General features: G+C 57.0%; 5 protein-coding genes across 5 annotated transcripts; 3 read left to right on the plus strand and 2 right to left on the minus strand.

Moving 5' to 3' along the window:
• Nucleotides 1-449: 449 nt before the first annotated feature.
• Nucleotides 450-3241, plus strand: N657DRAFT_652679 (uncharacterized protein; the record flags this gene model as incomplete). The annotated part of the gene is made up of 7 exons (XM_062794325.1): nt 450-698; nt 765-944; nt 1082-1268; nt 1323-1564; nt 1641-2362; nt 2455-2567; nt 2661-3241. 7 exons carry the CDS (start codon nt 450-452, stop codon nt 3239-3241), a joined length of 2274 nt encoding a protein of 757 aa, XP_062652989.1.
• A 1856-nt stretch (nt 3242-5097) lies between these two features.
• N657DRAFT_660643 (class II aaRS and biotin synthetase) lies at nt 5098-7172 on the minus strand (the record flags this gene model as incomplete). The annotated part of the gene is made up of 3 exons (XM_062795057.1): nt 7085-7172; nt 5243-6889; nt 5098-5117 (listed from the first exon to the last, which is right to left on the minus strand). The coding sequence occupies exons 2-3, from the start codon at nt 6879-6881 to the stop codon at nt 5098-5100; spliced, it is 1659 nt and encodes a 552-aa protein (XP_062652990.1). The 5' UTR covers nt 6882-6889; nt 7085-7172.
• A 318-nt stretch (nt 7173-7490) lies between these two features.
• On the plus strand, nt 7491-7839 carry N657DRAFT_676878 (uncharacterized protein; the record flags this gene model as incomplete). The annotated part of the gene is made up of 2 exons (XM_062795934.1): nt 7491-7588; nt 7662-7839. The coding sequence occupies 2 exons, from the start codon at nt 7491-7493 to the stop codon at nt 7837-7839; spliced, it is 276 nt and encodes a 91-aa protein (XP_062652991.1).
• Nucleotides 7840-8434: 595 nt separating this feature from the next.
• N657DRAFT_561823 (uncharacterized protein) lies at nt 8435-11179 on the minus strand (the record flags this gene model as incomplete). Its single annotated transcript, XM_062788083.1, has 2 exons — nt 8435-10931; nt 10992-11179. 2 exons carry the CDS (start codon nt 11177-11179, stop codon nt 8435-8437), a joined length of 2685 nt encoding a protein of 894 aa, XP_062652992.1.
• Nucleotides 11180-12200: 1021 nt separating this feature from the next.
• N657DRAFT_61440 (WD40 repeat-like protein) lies at nt 12201-14976 on the plus strand. The gene is made up of 5 exons (XM_062790438.1): nt 12201-12531; nt 12597-12699; nt 12757-12990; nt 13044-14151; nt 14204-14976. Exons 1-5 carry the CDS (start codon nt 12403-12405, stop codon nt 14835-14837), a joined length of 2208 nt encoding a protein of 735 aa, XP_062652993.1. The 5' UTR covers nt 12201-12402; the 3' UTR covers nt 14838-14976.
• Nucleotides 14977-15214: the final 238 nt, after the last annotated feature.

Genomic DNA, 15214 nt, shown 5'->3' on the forward strand with positions numbered 1-15214 from the left:
TTCCCAGCTCAGATTCAGGAGCTAAAGCAAAACCCTAGATTCAAAACCAAGCCCAAACCCATTACCAAAGACACTCCCACCGAGAAGACAAATCGCTGTCATCAGGTGGAGTCAAAGGTTACCAGCAATCCCACCTCGGAGCTGTCTTGGTCTGTGATCAAGGCAACCCTGAGAATCAAAGCAGGCCAAGAAGGGCCAGCAAGCGAAGAACGGCCAGCAGCAGAAGGCCATTAAGGAGACTAACCAGGTATGTCTCTCGCGTTAACCGACTCTGTTCGTTAGGCTCACTTCCATGTCGCAGACGGCTCCCCCAAGCCTCAAGGCTGTGTTGCCCTGGGTACTGAACAAGAGCTATGTAAGTTGCTGCGCAGCTCTCTTGGATTGGCTTTTCGGCCCCGGTTTGTGCGCAATGTGTCCATCAGACTGACCTCTTTCTGAAGCCTGAACCCATGGAGATCTACAGCTTCGACTATTTGCGGACTTGGCGCTCACTGTCAGGCAAGGACGTTGAAGAGGAGATGCTGAAGCAGTTTGATCGGTTCGCGAGGTCGCAGCTTCGCTGGCCTGAGCCCGACTGGACCGCTGAGCAACGGAAGCAACTGCACGACCGGTACTGGAAGGCAGGCAAGCCTGAATTGTACAGGGCCAGAGTGACAGCCATGGACAAGATTCAAGGTCCTCCCAAGCTCTTCATTGCGGTAAGCTCACTTTTGAAGACCCGAACATTCGGACACAGCGGTGAACTGAAACTGACACTATCTCAGAACCCAAGGGTCGATGCTCGCACTATCAATCCGGTCAATGACGGGTCTGCTCTGATCAGGGTCTTAGCTGTCGTCGAGCTCGGCAAGATGATCATCGATCACGTTAAGCCTAGCATCGGTGATATTACTGCACTGGCCACATCTTGCAAGCGTGCCGCTGTGTGTGTGCAGCTGAGCTTTGTAAGTAATGCCCGGGTTGATCCCCCTTCCCCTTCTTTTTTTTCCTTTTATCCCTTGTCCTTCCCTGCCCCGGTCCCATTTTCAGAACTCCCCAATCCCCATAGTAAGACAACCAATAGTGATATATGCATGCACAGGCAGTCTGGGATTTCACAAAAGGATATTTCCCAACCGACGAGTTCATTGAGAAAAGGGACGAGAACGGCCGCCTTGTCCAAGGGGGAGGTGTCCGCACCAACACTCTAATCATTAGCCCCATCTCCGACCGACAGGAGGGGTTCACACGGCCCTACACGGCTGACTTTCTGAACCTTATCGCTCTTTGTACGTGTTATCCCTTCATACTAATCAATGACTTGCACTGACTGGAATGAATAGGCGGCGCTATCAGGGAGGTCCCTTCCACCTTTCGGTCTATTGTCCTGGACCAGATTCCCTTTCTCGACGTGGCCCTCTTTGAGATGATGGTGAACACGATGCCCAACCTGAAACCCCTGAAAACTGTCACCATCACTCGGTGCGTGAGGCTCGATGTCACCAAACTGATGCCGCTGCTGGAGGTCATCAAGCGACATCCCCGCCGCTCAACCAGCACCAATGCCACCGAGGGCAAGGGCAAGGTCACTGACGCCATCTCCCGCAACCAAAATGGTCAGTGGGCTGATGCACCGGCACAGGTCAAGAATGACTAAGCAGTTTATTCGGCTCGACTTCTTCCCTTTTTTTCCTCACGGTCCGACCTCCTTCGAACGCTTGGGCTCGTTCGGCGTCACCTACAATGAGCCCACATTCAACACTCCCAAGGCTGTTTTCGCCCTGATCACCCGGTGCTGGAACCTTGCCAAGGAGGTGGGCATGGACTTAGTGAGCGACAGCTCATCATTCTGGAGCTTTGTTCGACAGTTGCCTGGCCCGGATGCGCTCTGGGCGATGAAGGCTAGGGAAGCCATGCTCACTCGCGACTACGATCTTGCCCAGCAGCGGCTCGACATCAAGGGCAAGTCGTTTCGTGAAATCGACCACAAGTTTGCCACCGATTTTAGGGCCGCACTAACCGGTGACAATCAGCCGTACCCCACGGTCCCCGCCGGAATGGCAAGATACATGAGTGAAGAGCAGTTGCCGCCAATCGGGCAGCACTGGGCCAAGTCGCTAACGTGCGGCAAGTGCGAATTACCAACGACTTATACCAAGACGCTTTTCCCGCTCCGGGCCGGTACCTGTTGGAGCTGCAAGATGGCAATGTATGTCGACGAAATGGAGGACAGCCACCTCCGGCTTTGGCAACAGGTCGCTATGCAGCACTGGCTCCGCGATCTTGACCCGAAGCTGGACAATCTTCATGCTCTGCTTCGAAGCGGGGAAGTTTATCTCCGCGCCGCCCTGGACGATGTCGCATGCGCAGACTGGATTTGGAAGTATTTCCTCCTCCCGCCCCAGGGCAAGGAACACCCATGACGCAGCAAGTTATTCAGCCTGTCAAGAGGGGACCGGCAAAGTTCAAAGGAAGATCGCCTGGCATGCTATCCCCACGGGGAAACGGACGAAAGACAGGCCAGACCAACTCCTACACTTCGGCAGCTTTGAAAGGGCTGCCTACCACGACGCCCACGCCGAAACCCAGTCTGCCGGGGGTCGATGGCTGGCCCTCTGAGCCGGGGCCCTGGGTCCCTCTACCAGGCGTCAAGTCCTGGGATGGAGCTCCTGAAGAGGCAGCTGCCGAGTATTTTGTACCGCCGCCTCCCCGGGATCTCGATGGGTTCCGTGCCTCATTGGCTCGCTGGCGCTGGAACCACAACCCGGCCACCGAGCCTTTCGACTACCGCAAGGGCGGTCCCCAGCGTGCAGACCCCTGCAAGTCGCCCATCTCACCTTCCGACTGGGTTGACAAAGATATTGGTGCGGAGGACAAGAAAAACTTCATTAAGCGTTGGGAGTGGACTTCGGTCAGCGATCAAACGTTCCGCCGCATGTACCGGGATCATAACCAGTCTTGGGATATCCGTGCGGATGACGTCCTGCGGATGCTGAACTGGGCACGCTTGGACGTCAATATGCGCCAAATGGTCCGAGATGCCGAGCGGCGCGCCCAGAACAAGCACGACAAGATCGTCCACCGATGGCACCATCCCAAGGTCGAGGATTGTTTGATCTCGATGGGCACCCCGGGCCAGATCGCCTTCAATCTGGACAAGCCCATCCCTGACCCTTACGTGCATGCGGAGGAGTATTGGGCCGCGGTGGACAAGCACAAGTTTAATGCGAGCAAGTATTGCCACACCAGGTCCGGTTGGTAGTCGCCCACCCGGGTATTGCGGTATTGCCTTGCCGCGGTTTGGCCGGACGCGCAGATTGACAGTAATGCACATCTTCTCCAAACGGCATCTCGCGATGTGTTTTCGGCGGCTCATCAGAAGTACTCCGTCATAGCTTGGTTCGATTTGATTCTGGTGTCTTCCTCTGCCAGTTTGCTGAGAGGCTACACATGGACTCGACAAATTGGCCGGTCATCGCCTGGCCAACTCGACATACAACATTGACAGGGAGGCTTATTCGCCGTTTCTTTGGCTTGCTGAGCTGGTTCGACCGCTGAGTCGAGCAATGAAATTTCCAGCCCAGTTAGCACGCTCTTCGGACTTCGACTGCGATATTCTTGACAGCCATGATGAATTTCCTTTGCGGTTTCTTTCCCTGAACTTTTCGGCATCCCTAGATCTCACTCCCTCCTCCTTCTGCACACAGCATTCCTCTACGGCTGCTCTTTTGCGGCCGCCTGCCTCTCTTCTTGATTGGGGAGAAAGTGGAGAAGCTTCCAGATGGATTTGGAGACATGCATGCGAGGGGAAGAACAGAATCGACCTTTGTCTCTACGGGTGACTTTTCTTTTCTGCTTCTGTTTCTTTTCCTTTTCATCTCCAGTTTTTTTGCATGACGCCAGGCAACGCAAGGAAAGGCAAGGCAAGGCAATCGGCACTGCGCCATGGGCGTGGGCAAGGGATGTGCTGGGCGTGATATTCACCCCGGCCCAACCGTTCGGCTCTGGGCTGGTCACGACATCATTCAAGATCTCTCATGAACAGCGGACACGAAGCAAATTCGACATCTACATTGGCAATGCCAAGCAAGCATCGCAGCACGGCGTTGAGGCGGGGGTTATGGACAGAGCATAGCATGGCGTGGCGTTTGGGGCGGGTGGGGGGTAGGATAGATTTGGAGTTTCGACGGCAAGGAATGGATACTACTGCGAAGAAAGTTGGGTAATGGTCACACAAGAACTGGCATAGAGTTTGGGAAGCGAAAGCGGGGTTGAGGGACACAGACTGAGATTGGCAATGGGTATGGACTGGAGGGAGGAGAGGAAAGGGGGATGGATGGATGGCTTTGCTTGGGATACGATGGCCGCCGCATATTCATTTTCTTGCTTTTCGAGGTTGATTCTTTTTCCACTGCCTTGATACTTTCTAGATCGGTAAATTGGTTTCATACATTACACACGATGCCGCTTGGTGTTGTGGTGGTTGGACTTTCCCTCGGGCGTGGATGTGTCCGTCTTTGCCTAACTGTTTGGGGCCGGAGGGAGGGTCAGGGAGGCGGACGTTGTTGGGCATCCGATATTCCGCGGCGGGCCAAGACATATCTAAAGAGCTTTCTCAGTAGCCTCCTGTTCCTATTGAAGGTGACTGTCACTCATTATCGGGTGGGATGGTGAGGATGGGTAAGCGAGGAGGCGGGCCGAGTCCGCCGAGCCGCTGGCCGAGGGCATCGCCATGGACGGGGGACACACGACGCATTTTGATTCGGGCTTCTTTGACGGGAGCGATGAAGGTGCTTCGTGCCTTTTATGGCGCACTGGGCCGGGTATGGAGGACTCTGATGGTCTTCATCGGCCTACACCCTCCGTGGCATGTGGGCAGGCTCAGTGTGAGACTTCCGACAACGATAGATGTTGAGACTCACATTGTGTTGAACCATCGACTGGCGTACCCGTAGACGGACACGATAATGGGCTCGTACGTATTCAGCAACAACAGGCCATCAACCCGAAGTCCGGATAGTGTCTGCGTCTGCAGGCGTGACGGCTTCAACTGATGACGGTGCTCCATGCTCCCCGACTCAGTCATCCGGAACCGTTATACATTCCAACAACAGGTGTCTAGATCTCTATGTCTTTCTCTGCCGTACACTACTCGTACATACTTTACAACTCGAACACGTCCCTCACGCCTGTCTTCCCTTTCCCACTTCCCCTACCCCTGCCTCCCCCTTCGCCTGGCCCAACCCTCCCACCACACCCTTACTCCCAGCAGCCGCCAACCCGACCACATTCCTCAGATTCCCAAAGCTCAAACAATCCCCAATCCTCCTCGTCCCGCTAAACAACATGACCAGCCTCTCGACACCACACCCCCACCCGCCCGTAGGCGGCAATCCCGACGCGAGCGCATGGACATAGCCTTCGTCAATGGCTGGCTCACTTTCAACACCGTCGGGATCCGCCGCCTCCTTGACCTTGGCAGCAGCCTGCTCCAGGAACTTGCGCCGCTGTTCGTAAGGGTCGTTCTCCTCCTCGTACATGTTAGCCAGCTCGCGGCCGCCCAGAAACAGTTCCGTCCGCGCCGAGACCTGCTGGCCTGTCTTGGGGCAGGTGAAGGACTTGGCGAGTGGGGACATGCAGAGGGGGTGATGGGTTACAAAGAGCGGGGCGGTCGCTGAGAGCGGTTCAATGTAGCTTGCGGCGAGGCGGTCGAGGAGCTGGGACAGCGAGGATGTCGGCGAATCGTTGTTGTCGATGTTGTCGAGGGGGATGTTGTGTGTTGTCAGGAGGGTGAGGAGGTCCTGCAGGGCGGTGGGGAGGGCCAGATCCGGGAGGGTGAAGCCGAGTGCGGATTCAAGCGCGGGGATGAATTCAGCTTGCCGGAAGGGGTTCTGGAATTCCGCGAGGTCGATGGGTGGGAGGGAAGTGAGTTTGGTGGCGATGAGGGACTGGCAGTGGGCGGCTGCGCCACGGACGAGGTCTTCAGTGAGGGAGATGAGGTCCGATAGGTTGGCGTAGGCGTGGTAGAACTCGCAGATGGTGAATTCTGGGTTGTGGGTTTGGTCGATGCCTTCGTTGCGGAAGGCAGGGCCGAGCTCAAAGACGCGGTCCACGCCGCCTACTACGAGGCGTTTGAGCCACAACTCCGGGGCGATTCGGAGGGAGAGGTCCTTCGACACAGTCTTCGCAGAGACGGTGAAGGGACGCGCGTTAGCGCCGCTGGCGTCTGCGGCGAGGATGGGCGTTTGAAACTCGAGAAAACCCCGCTCCTGAAAGAAATCGCGCAGGTACCGGATGATGTAGGACCGTAGGCGCAGGATGTCTGTGGTCCGTTGGTTCACGAGCATGTCGAGGTGGGGATACTGTGTCCGTGATTCCTCGTCGACGAGCTTGGTCGGCAACGGCACGATGCTGGGAGTCAGCACCTCTGGCAGGTGGGTGGCCTGGATGGTGAGCTCGCCAGCCGGTGTCCGGGTTGCCCGCCCCCTGATGGATATGATGTCGCCCCGGTTGAGCAGCCGGGCAAGCTGCTTTAGGCTTTGCAGGGTGGTGCCGTCCGAGAGTTTGCCGAAGTTGCAGATGCCCTGGACGCGCTCGAACTCGGCTTTCAGGTCAAGGAAGACGAGCTTGTTGCCGGCGCGGCGGACCGACTCGACGCGGCCGTGGAGTGTCACCTCCTCCTCGGCCACGACGCCCTGCTCAATGTCCGCGTACTTGACGCGGAAGTCAGGGATGCGCATGGGCGGGCCATTGTGGCGGAGGCGGGGGTACTTGAGGGCGTTGGCCTGCTCCAGCTCCTGCTGCCGGGCCAGGTGGAAGAAGCGCAGGTAGGCCGGGGTTGGCGGCGCCGCGGGCTTCCAGAGGTATGGGCGCAGGAACTGGAGACTCGAGGCCGGCCTCATTGCATCGTCTGGTTGAGGTCAGCATATGTTTAGGCTTGATAGGCGAAGAGACATGCGAGGGACGTAGAGCAAGGGAAGTCAGAAAATTGGCAGTGTGATCATGCGCGCAGGCGCGTCAGTCGCAACGGTTCTTTGATATTGCGGTTCATCATAGGAGCTAGTGTAGACAGGAACAGCGGAAGAGGGAGGGCTATATCACTCACAATTTGGGTATTTGGTGATGAGCTCCGGAGTCTTGTGCCAGCCCAAAAGGCAGCCAGATGCAATCTACAAGCTCAAATTGGGAGTTGATGAGACTTGAGAGCAACTTTGAACTTTCTGACTGCCGGTTGAGATCGCCAATCAGCACCACAAATGGATGTCTTGGCATGTATGTTATTCCGAAGATTATCCGCCCTCGACTTGGCATGCTGAGCAAAACCGCCCGATAGCAGGAAGCAGGACAAATCCACATCAAAGACAGGCCGATAACGAACAAACATTCACAACGACCGCAAACTTCCATAGTCGCCAGAATAACTACCCAGCTCCTGAGATTCAACGTCGACGGATCTTCAAGACACACACCCAACGCCCTTACCAACAAACCCCTCTAAAATACCACTCAAAATGTCCTTCCTCGGCTTCGGCCGCTCCCAGCCCACCTCAGCCGAGAAGATCGCGGCGGTAGAAAACGAGTACAAGGTGTTCGCCGAGATGCACTCGCGGTAAGCCTTTACTTCCTAACTATTCTTTACAACAATCCAAAAAATGGAGCTAATACCAGTCGGGTGATTTCAGCATGGTCAAAGTCTGCACGGCCAAGTGCGTTGACCGCAGCTACCGCGAGGGCGACCTGTCCAAGGGCGAGGCCGTGTGCCTGGACCGGTGCTCGGCCAAGTTCTTTGAGGCGCACCAGACCATTTCGGAGCAGCTGCAGAAGGAGGGCGCCGCGAGGGGGTTCGGTGGGGGGATGTAAACACACATACCGAAAGCCTACATACTCGACATACACATGGTTATGATCGAGGCGGTTCGGGCTTGATATGCATCGTTGAGAGGGAGATGGAGGAATGGATACATTATACTCCTTTGAGGATCGGTAGTCGAGGGTTGGAGTGAGATGGGGTTGTGTTTGTTAGGGGATATCGAGCCATGCACTCGCCAGAGGCTGATGATGTGTGCTTGGATAATACTACCGGGACTGACGGTCGGGGAAGCAGTGTTTGTGTTGATTTGGCTTGGTTCTGACTAACTCTATTGGTTTGGCGGTTCGATCACACTGGGAGCCAGGGAACAACCGGGAGGGGGGAGTTCCCGGGGTTTGGAGCAGATGTGACATGTACAATACATACCCGAAGAAGAGTAACTAGAGGTCCGGCGTGGCCAGAGTTCGGACGGCTAATTCATGGCATCTCTTCTCCGCCGGCGTGCCAAAACAATCCTCTGTCCCATCAAGTGTCTGCACATTGCTCCCCCAGCAGCAAATACTTAGTACAATCCTTGCGACGCCATTCACCTCACTCAAAGCCATCACACAACGTAATGATAGCCACCCACCAGCCGAGGTATGGCTACACCTCCCTAGTTATATTCGGCCCCGTTCCAATCCCCGTAACCGTTCTCACAAACCAATGCACCCAGCTCTCCGTCTCTAGCACGACCCTCAACTCCTCCGCCCGTCTCTCCACATCCTCGACCTGGCGCCCAAACTGCGCGACCCCGTCCTCGACCTCGGCCACCCGCGAAACGAGCGCCCCAATTTCGTACTCGAGCTTGGCGGCCAGCATCTCAACATCTTTCACCGCCTCGGCCAGCCGCGCCCGCTCCTCGGCCACCACCTCCCCCGCGCCGTGCCGCGCCCGCTGGTACCGCTCGTCCGCATCGTGGAGCAGCTGCTGGAGCTCGCCCTGCTGCGAGTCGAGGATCTGGTCCAAGGCGGTCACGGACGCGACCTGTTTGGATACCCAGGGCGCGAGGTCGCGTTGGAGCAGCTGCAGGCGCGTGTACAGGCTGTATGACAGTTCAGCTTGGGCGTGGAGGTCTGGCACGTCGTTGTTGCTGGCGGCACCTGTCGGTGAGGCGGTGTCAGCGAGGTTGATAAATTCTTCCCAGCAAAGGATGGCGTCTTCGGCCGCGCTGAAGGATAGCCGCCGCGGGTAGCGGGCTTCGTTGGGCTGCTGGTGGATGGAGGCGACGCAGTCGTAGCTGTGACGGCGCTGCAATGATAGGAGGGGCCCGTCTGAGCTCCGTTCCAGGGCCAGCACTCGCCCTTCGAGGTCTCCATCGGCCACCACAGATCCTGCGACTGAGATGTTGATGCTGCGAACCTCCTTGGCCACTTCAGGAAGCCTGGATTCTAACTGTTCCTTCTCTTCGATTTTGTCAAGCTGCTCCTGAGGCGGCCGAGCATCATGTGTGGCTGCCGCCGACTGCTCATCAGCCCCATTGGTGTCCGCGTTAGGTATCGCAGGTGCCGACTCGACGGCTTCCCTGCCTGTAAGTGAGGCAATATACTCATCCGGATTGATCTTCCAGGTAAACGCCTTACCAACAGCAACCGGGCTCGTCACAAAGGTCGATGAATGCGCCAGCATCGCGATACTGGAGCTCGAGTACCCGCTCATTGCCGTGTCCGGGATCTCGTCCTTGGATGGCCGGCTGACGTGCCCTCTCAAGCCGCCTCCCACGGCGTCTCGAATACGTCCCAGCCCTGACCGGGCGTCGCTTACCTTGCCCGCGACGCTCTTGAAGACAGTCTTCCGCAACGCGTCTCGGTCGCCGCTGGGAGTCTCGCCTGCGATAGGAAGCGAATGGGACGCTTGCGGAGGTGAGAGGATTCCGGGTGACTCTTCCCTCTTCTTCACCTCGAGCTCGTCCTCTACCGGCGCTGACTGTGTCCGCCTGCCTCCCAACTGTGGCCCTATTTCGTCTCTAAGCTCCTTCCCAAACCCTGACATGGGATGGTCCTGTTCGCTCTCTTGGAGCGTCCTCCTCGGTTTTCCGTGCCAGAGCCATTTCGGCCTCTCGCCATATGCCAAACCGATGAACTTTGCCAGATCAAGCGTCTCGATGTCTCCGATGTTCGCCTTGTCGCGGCCGCCCACCATGCCTATGACAAGCTCGCCCCGTTTCCCGCCGATTTCCGCGACCGTGGACTTGACTGCCTTTTGCACACCCCAACCGCCTTCTCTCGCCGCCGCCTTGGCAGTTAGGATGTGCAGTTTGAGTAGGGTCTGCCGGTCGAGGCGCCGTGTCCGCTCCAGCCTCATGGCCTTCTGAAACGTGCCGATGCCCTTTTTCATGCTTTCGACATCGAATGCATCCTTGGACACGGGAGCGCCGTAGTAGCTGAGGCGGTTCCTTGATCCTAGCAGGGTACCGAGCAGGGCGGCCACAGTGGTCGGCCCTAGGATGCCGTCTGTCGGCTCAATGTTGAAGTATTCTGATCCGATCTCGGTCCACCAGTCATTGATCGCTTTTTCGGTCACGTCGCAGAGCAGACCGTCAATGTACTCCTCCTCGAGCATGCCAAAGATGAAGAGGGCCACCTGGCACAGCTTGACGAGCTCCAGCACGGCCTGCACGAAGGGTATCCTGTCGCTGGTCTTGTACATCTGCATGAACTTTGCCTGCGTAGCCGAGGTCGGCTCGGTGAGGGTCAAGCCGGACCGCCCAGCGCAGCCCAAGCGCTTCAAGTTCTCATTGACGATGAACACTTGGCGATGCTTCCGTATGTCGCCCTCGGGAACGGCTATCACAGTCAGCGCCGAGGGGAAGCTGCTGAGGTTGGTGACCATGAGCTCTCCGAGCTCCGTCTCCTTTGGCCGCGCATGGTATTGGTGTATGGCTTTGAAGTAGACTCTCAGCCTCGGCGACCAGTCCTCCTCGTCGGCAGGCACCTCCAGAACGCCAACGACAACTGAGTGCTTCGGATCACCCGTGTAGGTCGCGATGACCAGCGTGGGCGACTGGCGCGAGCATGCCCACTGCTCGACCAGGTACAGCTCGTAGCCCGGGAGGACGTGTCTGCGCTCGACAACGGCAACCGAGGGATCGCCTTCTAGGAACCTGCACAAAGATTTGTCAGCGGGGCGCTCTGTTTGCTGCTGGATGAGGGAACAAACTCACTTGAAAGCAATCGGGTCTGGGAGGACCACTCGCCGCCGGCCCGCATTGAGAGGGGCACTGTTGGGTGTTGCTGGAGCGGCTGTCCTCGCATTGTCTCGGTGTGTTGCTCTCCGGGCTAGAGTCAGGGTCTCCTCCCGGTGCACCCTGGCGTCGAGTGCTGTCGTCGCAAATCCGGGGAGCTGAGACATGGCGTATGAGATTTGAGATGACGACGACGACGATGACGACAACTACATCAACCGGCGCCGGAGCATTGCGTGGGACACAGTAACGGCTGGCTCGCCCAGGGGGCTACATCCATGCCAACGGCAGGGAACAAGAAAACCACTGCCCAACAAGCGAACCAGGACTGCAACAAGTCCCAAGACCCATCGTGGGGCCCAGAAGCTCGCGTCTTTGTTGGGGCGGTGAAGGTTTGGTTGTCCAAAGTTGAAACCTTCGTCATGCACAGTTTTGCTGGTGTAAAATGTCGCCAGGGATGAGATGTGTCACTCCAGCTGGATTCCGGTACTGGCTTGCAAACAAGGCCATGTGATGCACAGGCCGTCCAGGCTGGAGTTACAGTAGACTTGTAAAATACGGGTAATGCGAAACTGTAATGTTACGTGATGAACTGTACATCACATACCTACCTACTCGTACGCTTGCTCAAGAGTAACGTGGAAGGTTTAGGAAATTAGGTCGGTATCGTTGGCCGGCACAATTCAGCAGTTAACAGCCCGAGCTCCGTGACGGCCACTCTGAAGAGGAGGAAGCACTCGGAAGGAGGTGTGCTTTTGATGCAATGGATCTCGGTGCGAATGTTGGAGCAGCTTGACTCCGAGAACCTCAGTTCAGTGGGCCTCGATGAGGAGATGCCTCGCTCTGATTGGCTAGGTTACCCATTGACCTTCGAAGCTCGAACTCGAAGTGGTCCCATCGTGCTGCCCAGGGTCAGTGGAATCCAACTGATCGACGTGGACGGGGTGAACTGTCCTGCTGCACCACGATTCAAGAATCGCCTCTGAGCTGTGCCTTACGTTGGAACCCATACCTGCTCATGCATCTGACATTCGTTTTGGTGTAAAGCCAACTCTCTGTCCGATCCAAGTGCAGTCGAGTTACAGCAGCCACACGCCGCAGCGCAATCAACAAGAAGCTCCTGTCCCACACTAAAGAGTCGCTCCCCTGCAGCATCGGTCCCTACCAACACCCGTTGACCGGGACGATCCCAATCCAAACAATTCAAACACTCTTGCAAGGTTCTAGTCAATTGATCTCTTGGGAAACATCTGGCGAGTTTCAACACACCTTGACTACCACACTTCAACTGCGAAACCGACCAACCTTCGAAATCATCAGCTGCGGATCGGGATCAGCGGTTCAATCAACACCTCTATGGTAACGGCTCTACAATCGACCCATCCTCAAGATGAAGGCGACTCCGTTGATCATAAACTGGCACCACGACAATAGCAATCCGTACCCGATCTATTCTGCCCACTTTGAACCCAGCGGCAAAGGCCGCTTAGCGACGGGCGCCGGCGACAACAATGTTCGAGTAGGTGATTGCGTGGTGCACGAGGAACTGGAGGATCTGTTGGAGCACTGCTGACACAGCCATAGCTGTGGAAGGTGGAAGACGACGCCGACGGCCAGAAGGTCGACTACCTCGCGACACTCTCGAAACACACTCAGGCAGTAAACGTCGTCCGCTGGGCCCCCAAGGGTGAGCCAACTACCAACCGGCGCACAATTCCGCGTCAGTCCGATTAATACCCTCTAGGAGAACTACTCGCATCTGCTGGCGACGATGGAAACGTTATCCTATGGGTACGGTCGGAAACTCACCACCCAACATTTGGCTCCGAAGGCCTCGACGACAAAGAGACGTGGCGGACAAAGCACATGTGCCGGTCGTTGGGGACCGAGATCTACGACCTAGCATGGTCGCCGGATGCCCAGTTCTTCATCATCGGAAGCATGGATAACGTGGCGCGGATATACAATGCTGGGACAGGTGGGCATTCCCCAAGAAACTCGCCAGAGAGGTTTGCTGACCGGACATTGTAGGAACTTTGGTGCGGCAAATCGCCGAACACAGCCACTATGTCCAGGGCGTGGCTTGGGACCCATTGAACGAGTATATTGCGACACAGTCTTCAGACCGTTCGGTGCACATTTATTCTCTAAGGACCAAGGACGGCCAGTACACGCTCCACAGCCACGATGACAAGCCCTCGAAGCTCGCCAGCCATGCCAAGACAGACCTTCCGCCTCGTCGAATATCCTCCAGCAGCCCAGCACCGCCCGAGATAGGATACCGATCGGTTCTCGCGGCGGTCGACGCTGTGCCTGGCGTCTCTGTTGGTTCGCCTGCTCCCTCGGCCCCGGGGACCCCACCATCGGTTGCGCTGCCGATGAATCCACCCAACGTCATCACCCACAGTCGCAAGTCGTCTTTTTCGTCGTCGAGGCGCTCAGTATCGCCTGCCCCATCAATGCCGCTGCCCGCTATCATGCCCATTGAGGCATCTCCAAAGCCTCATCTCAACAACACAAGCCTCGGCATGAGAAACGCCAGCCTCTACGCGAACGAGACGCTGACGTCTTTTTTTCGGAGGCTGACATTTACCCCCGACGGAAGTCTCCTTCTCACCCCTGCTGGGCAATACCAGACCCAGCATCAAGTAGAGGGGTCAAAGCCCACATACGAGGTCATCAACACGGTTTACATATATACGCGCGGCGGCATTAACAAGCCACCGATCGCGCATTTGCCCGGCCATAAGAAGCCGTCGGTTGCTGTGCGGTGCTCTCCGGTAGTATACACCCTGAGACAATCTGCGCCCGTCACCAAGCACATCACTATCGACACCTCTTCTGCCGAGGAACCACTTCCGCCTCTTCCAGAGCCTCTCTCCAAGCCGTCGCCGGCCGCATCGGTTATGGAACCCCCGCCGCCGCCGGTCGTGGCAGAGCCCTCTGCGTCTATATCTAAGACGCTGAATTTGGAAACAGGCGTACAAGGTCAGGGGCCAAAGTCCGTGTTCGCTTTGCCGTATCGGATGGTGTACGCTGTGGCGACCCAAGATTCAGTGCTGCTCTATGACACGCAGCAACACACCCCCATCTGCATCGTGAGCAATCTTCATTGCGCCACCTTCACAGATTTGACTTGGTAGGTCACTATGTCCCCGCTGGTGTCTGAGCAAGGCTAACATCCTTCAAAGGTCGAGTGACGGCTTGACATTACTGATCTCATCCTCGGACGGGTTCTGTTCCATACTATCTTTCGCGCCTGGCGAGCTTGGCACCGTCTATACGGGAGAACTAGGGCCGCCAAAACCCCCTGTGCCTTCTTCGTCCAGCCAGAATACCCCAGTGCCGACTCCAACTTTGGTGTTTGCGCCGCCGTCTCCGTTCCCAAATGGCTCGCACCACAGACACCGGGATTCGGCTAGCTCCCTCACGGCCCCGTCCCCGCCGATGGTAACGGCATCCTTTGTCAACCCTCGAGCGGCGTCCCCGGCACGGTCCATGTCGAACGCTTCGACCATCACCCAGTCTTCGGCCTCGCAAACGGGCGTGCTTAGCAATCCGCCCCTGATAGCTGGGCAGGTTCCCAGCATCGCAGCGACTAACTCCAGTAAGGTCGTGGGCGTGCCGATCACGACGCCGCCCGAGACGCCGCGGGCATCGTTCGCCGCCCCATCGGGCACCAAGAGGGAGACGACTGACGGCGGGGCGGATGATTCAGCGAGTAGTCACCAAAACGCCAAGCGAAGACGGATTGCGCCGACGCTGGTCAGTGGGGGGCCGCAGTCAAGCAGCAACAGCGATGATCCAAGGCGTGAGCCCGTCTAGGGAGTGTTTGCTACGATAACGTGGACATGTAAATTACAAAGGAAAGGAAGGCGTTACGGTTCAGATCGGGGGAAAAATGCCAGCAGGGATGGGGGGTGATTTGTGCTGCATAATCCTCTCGGCCAAGTCACTCATTATGCTATTTCAGAACGGCCGGTTGTCTGGCATCTGGTGGTGTGGGCAAGGAGTTGATCGAACTCTGAATTTGGGGATGTTTGCTGCAGTGGCACACCTGAGTCGGGGGTTTACTGTGTTTATCTGAGGTATGGCACAGACTTCAACGGTTCCCACTTGGACATGTTCTGAGACGTTGTCGGAGCCCGACTTCGGTTGTGCTTGGAGTTTGAGGGCTGGCAGCGCTAATAACCGGCTCCAGT

Source organism: Parathielavia appendiculata (genome assembly GCF_033297405.1).
Source record: "Parathielavia appendiculata strain CBS 731.68 unplaced genomic scaffold N657scaffold_1, whole genome shotgun sequence".
NCBI classification, from domain to species: Eukaryota; Fungi; Ascomycota; class Sordariomycetes; order Sordariales; family Chaetomiaceae; genus Parathielavia; species Parathielavia appendiculata.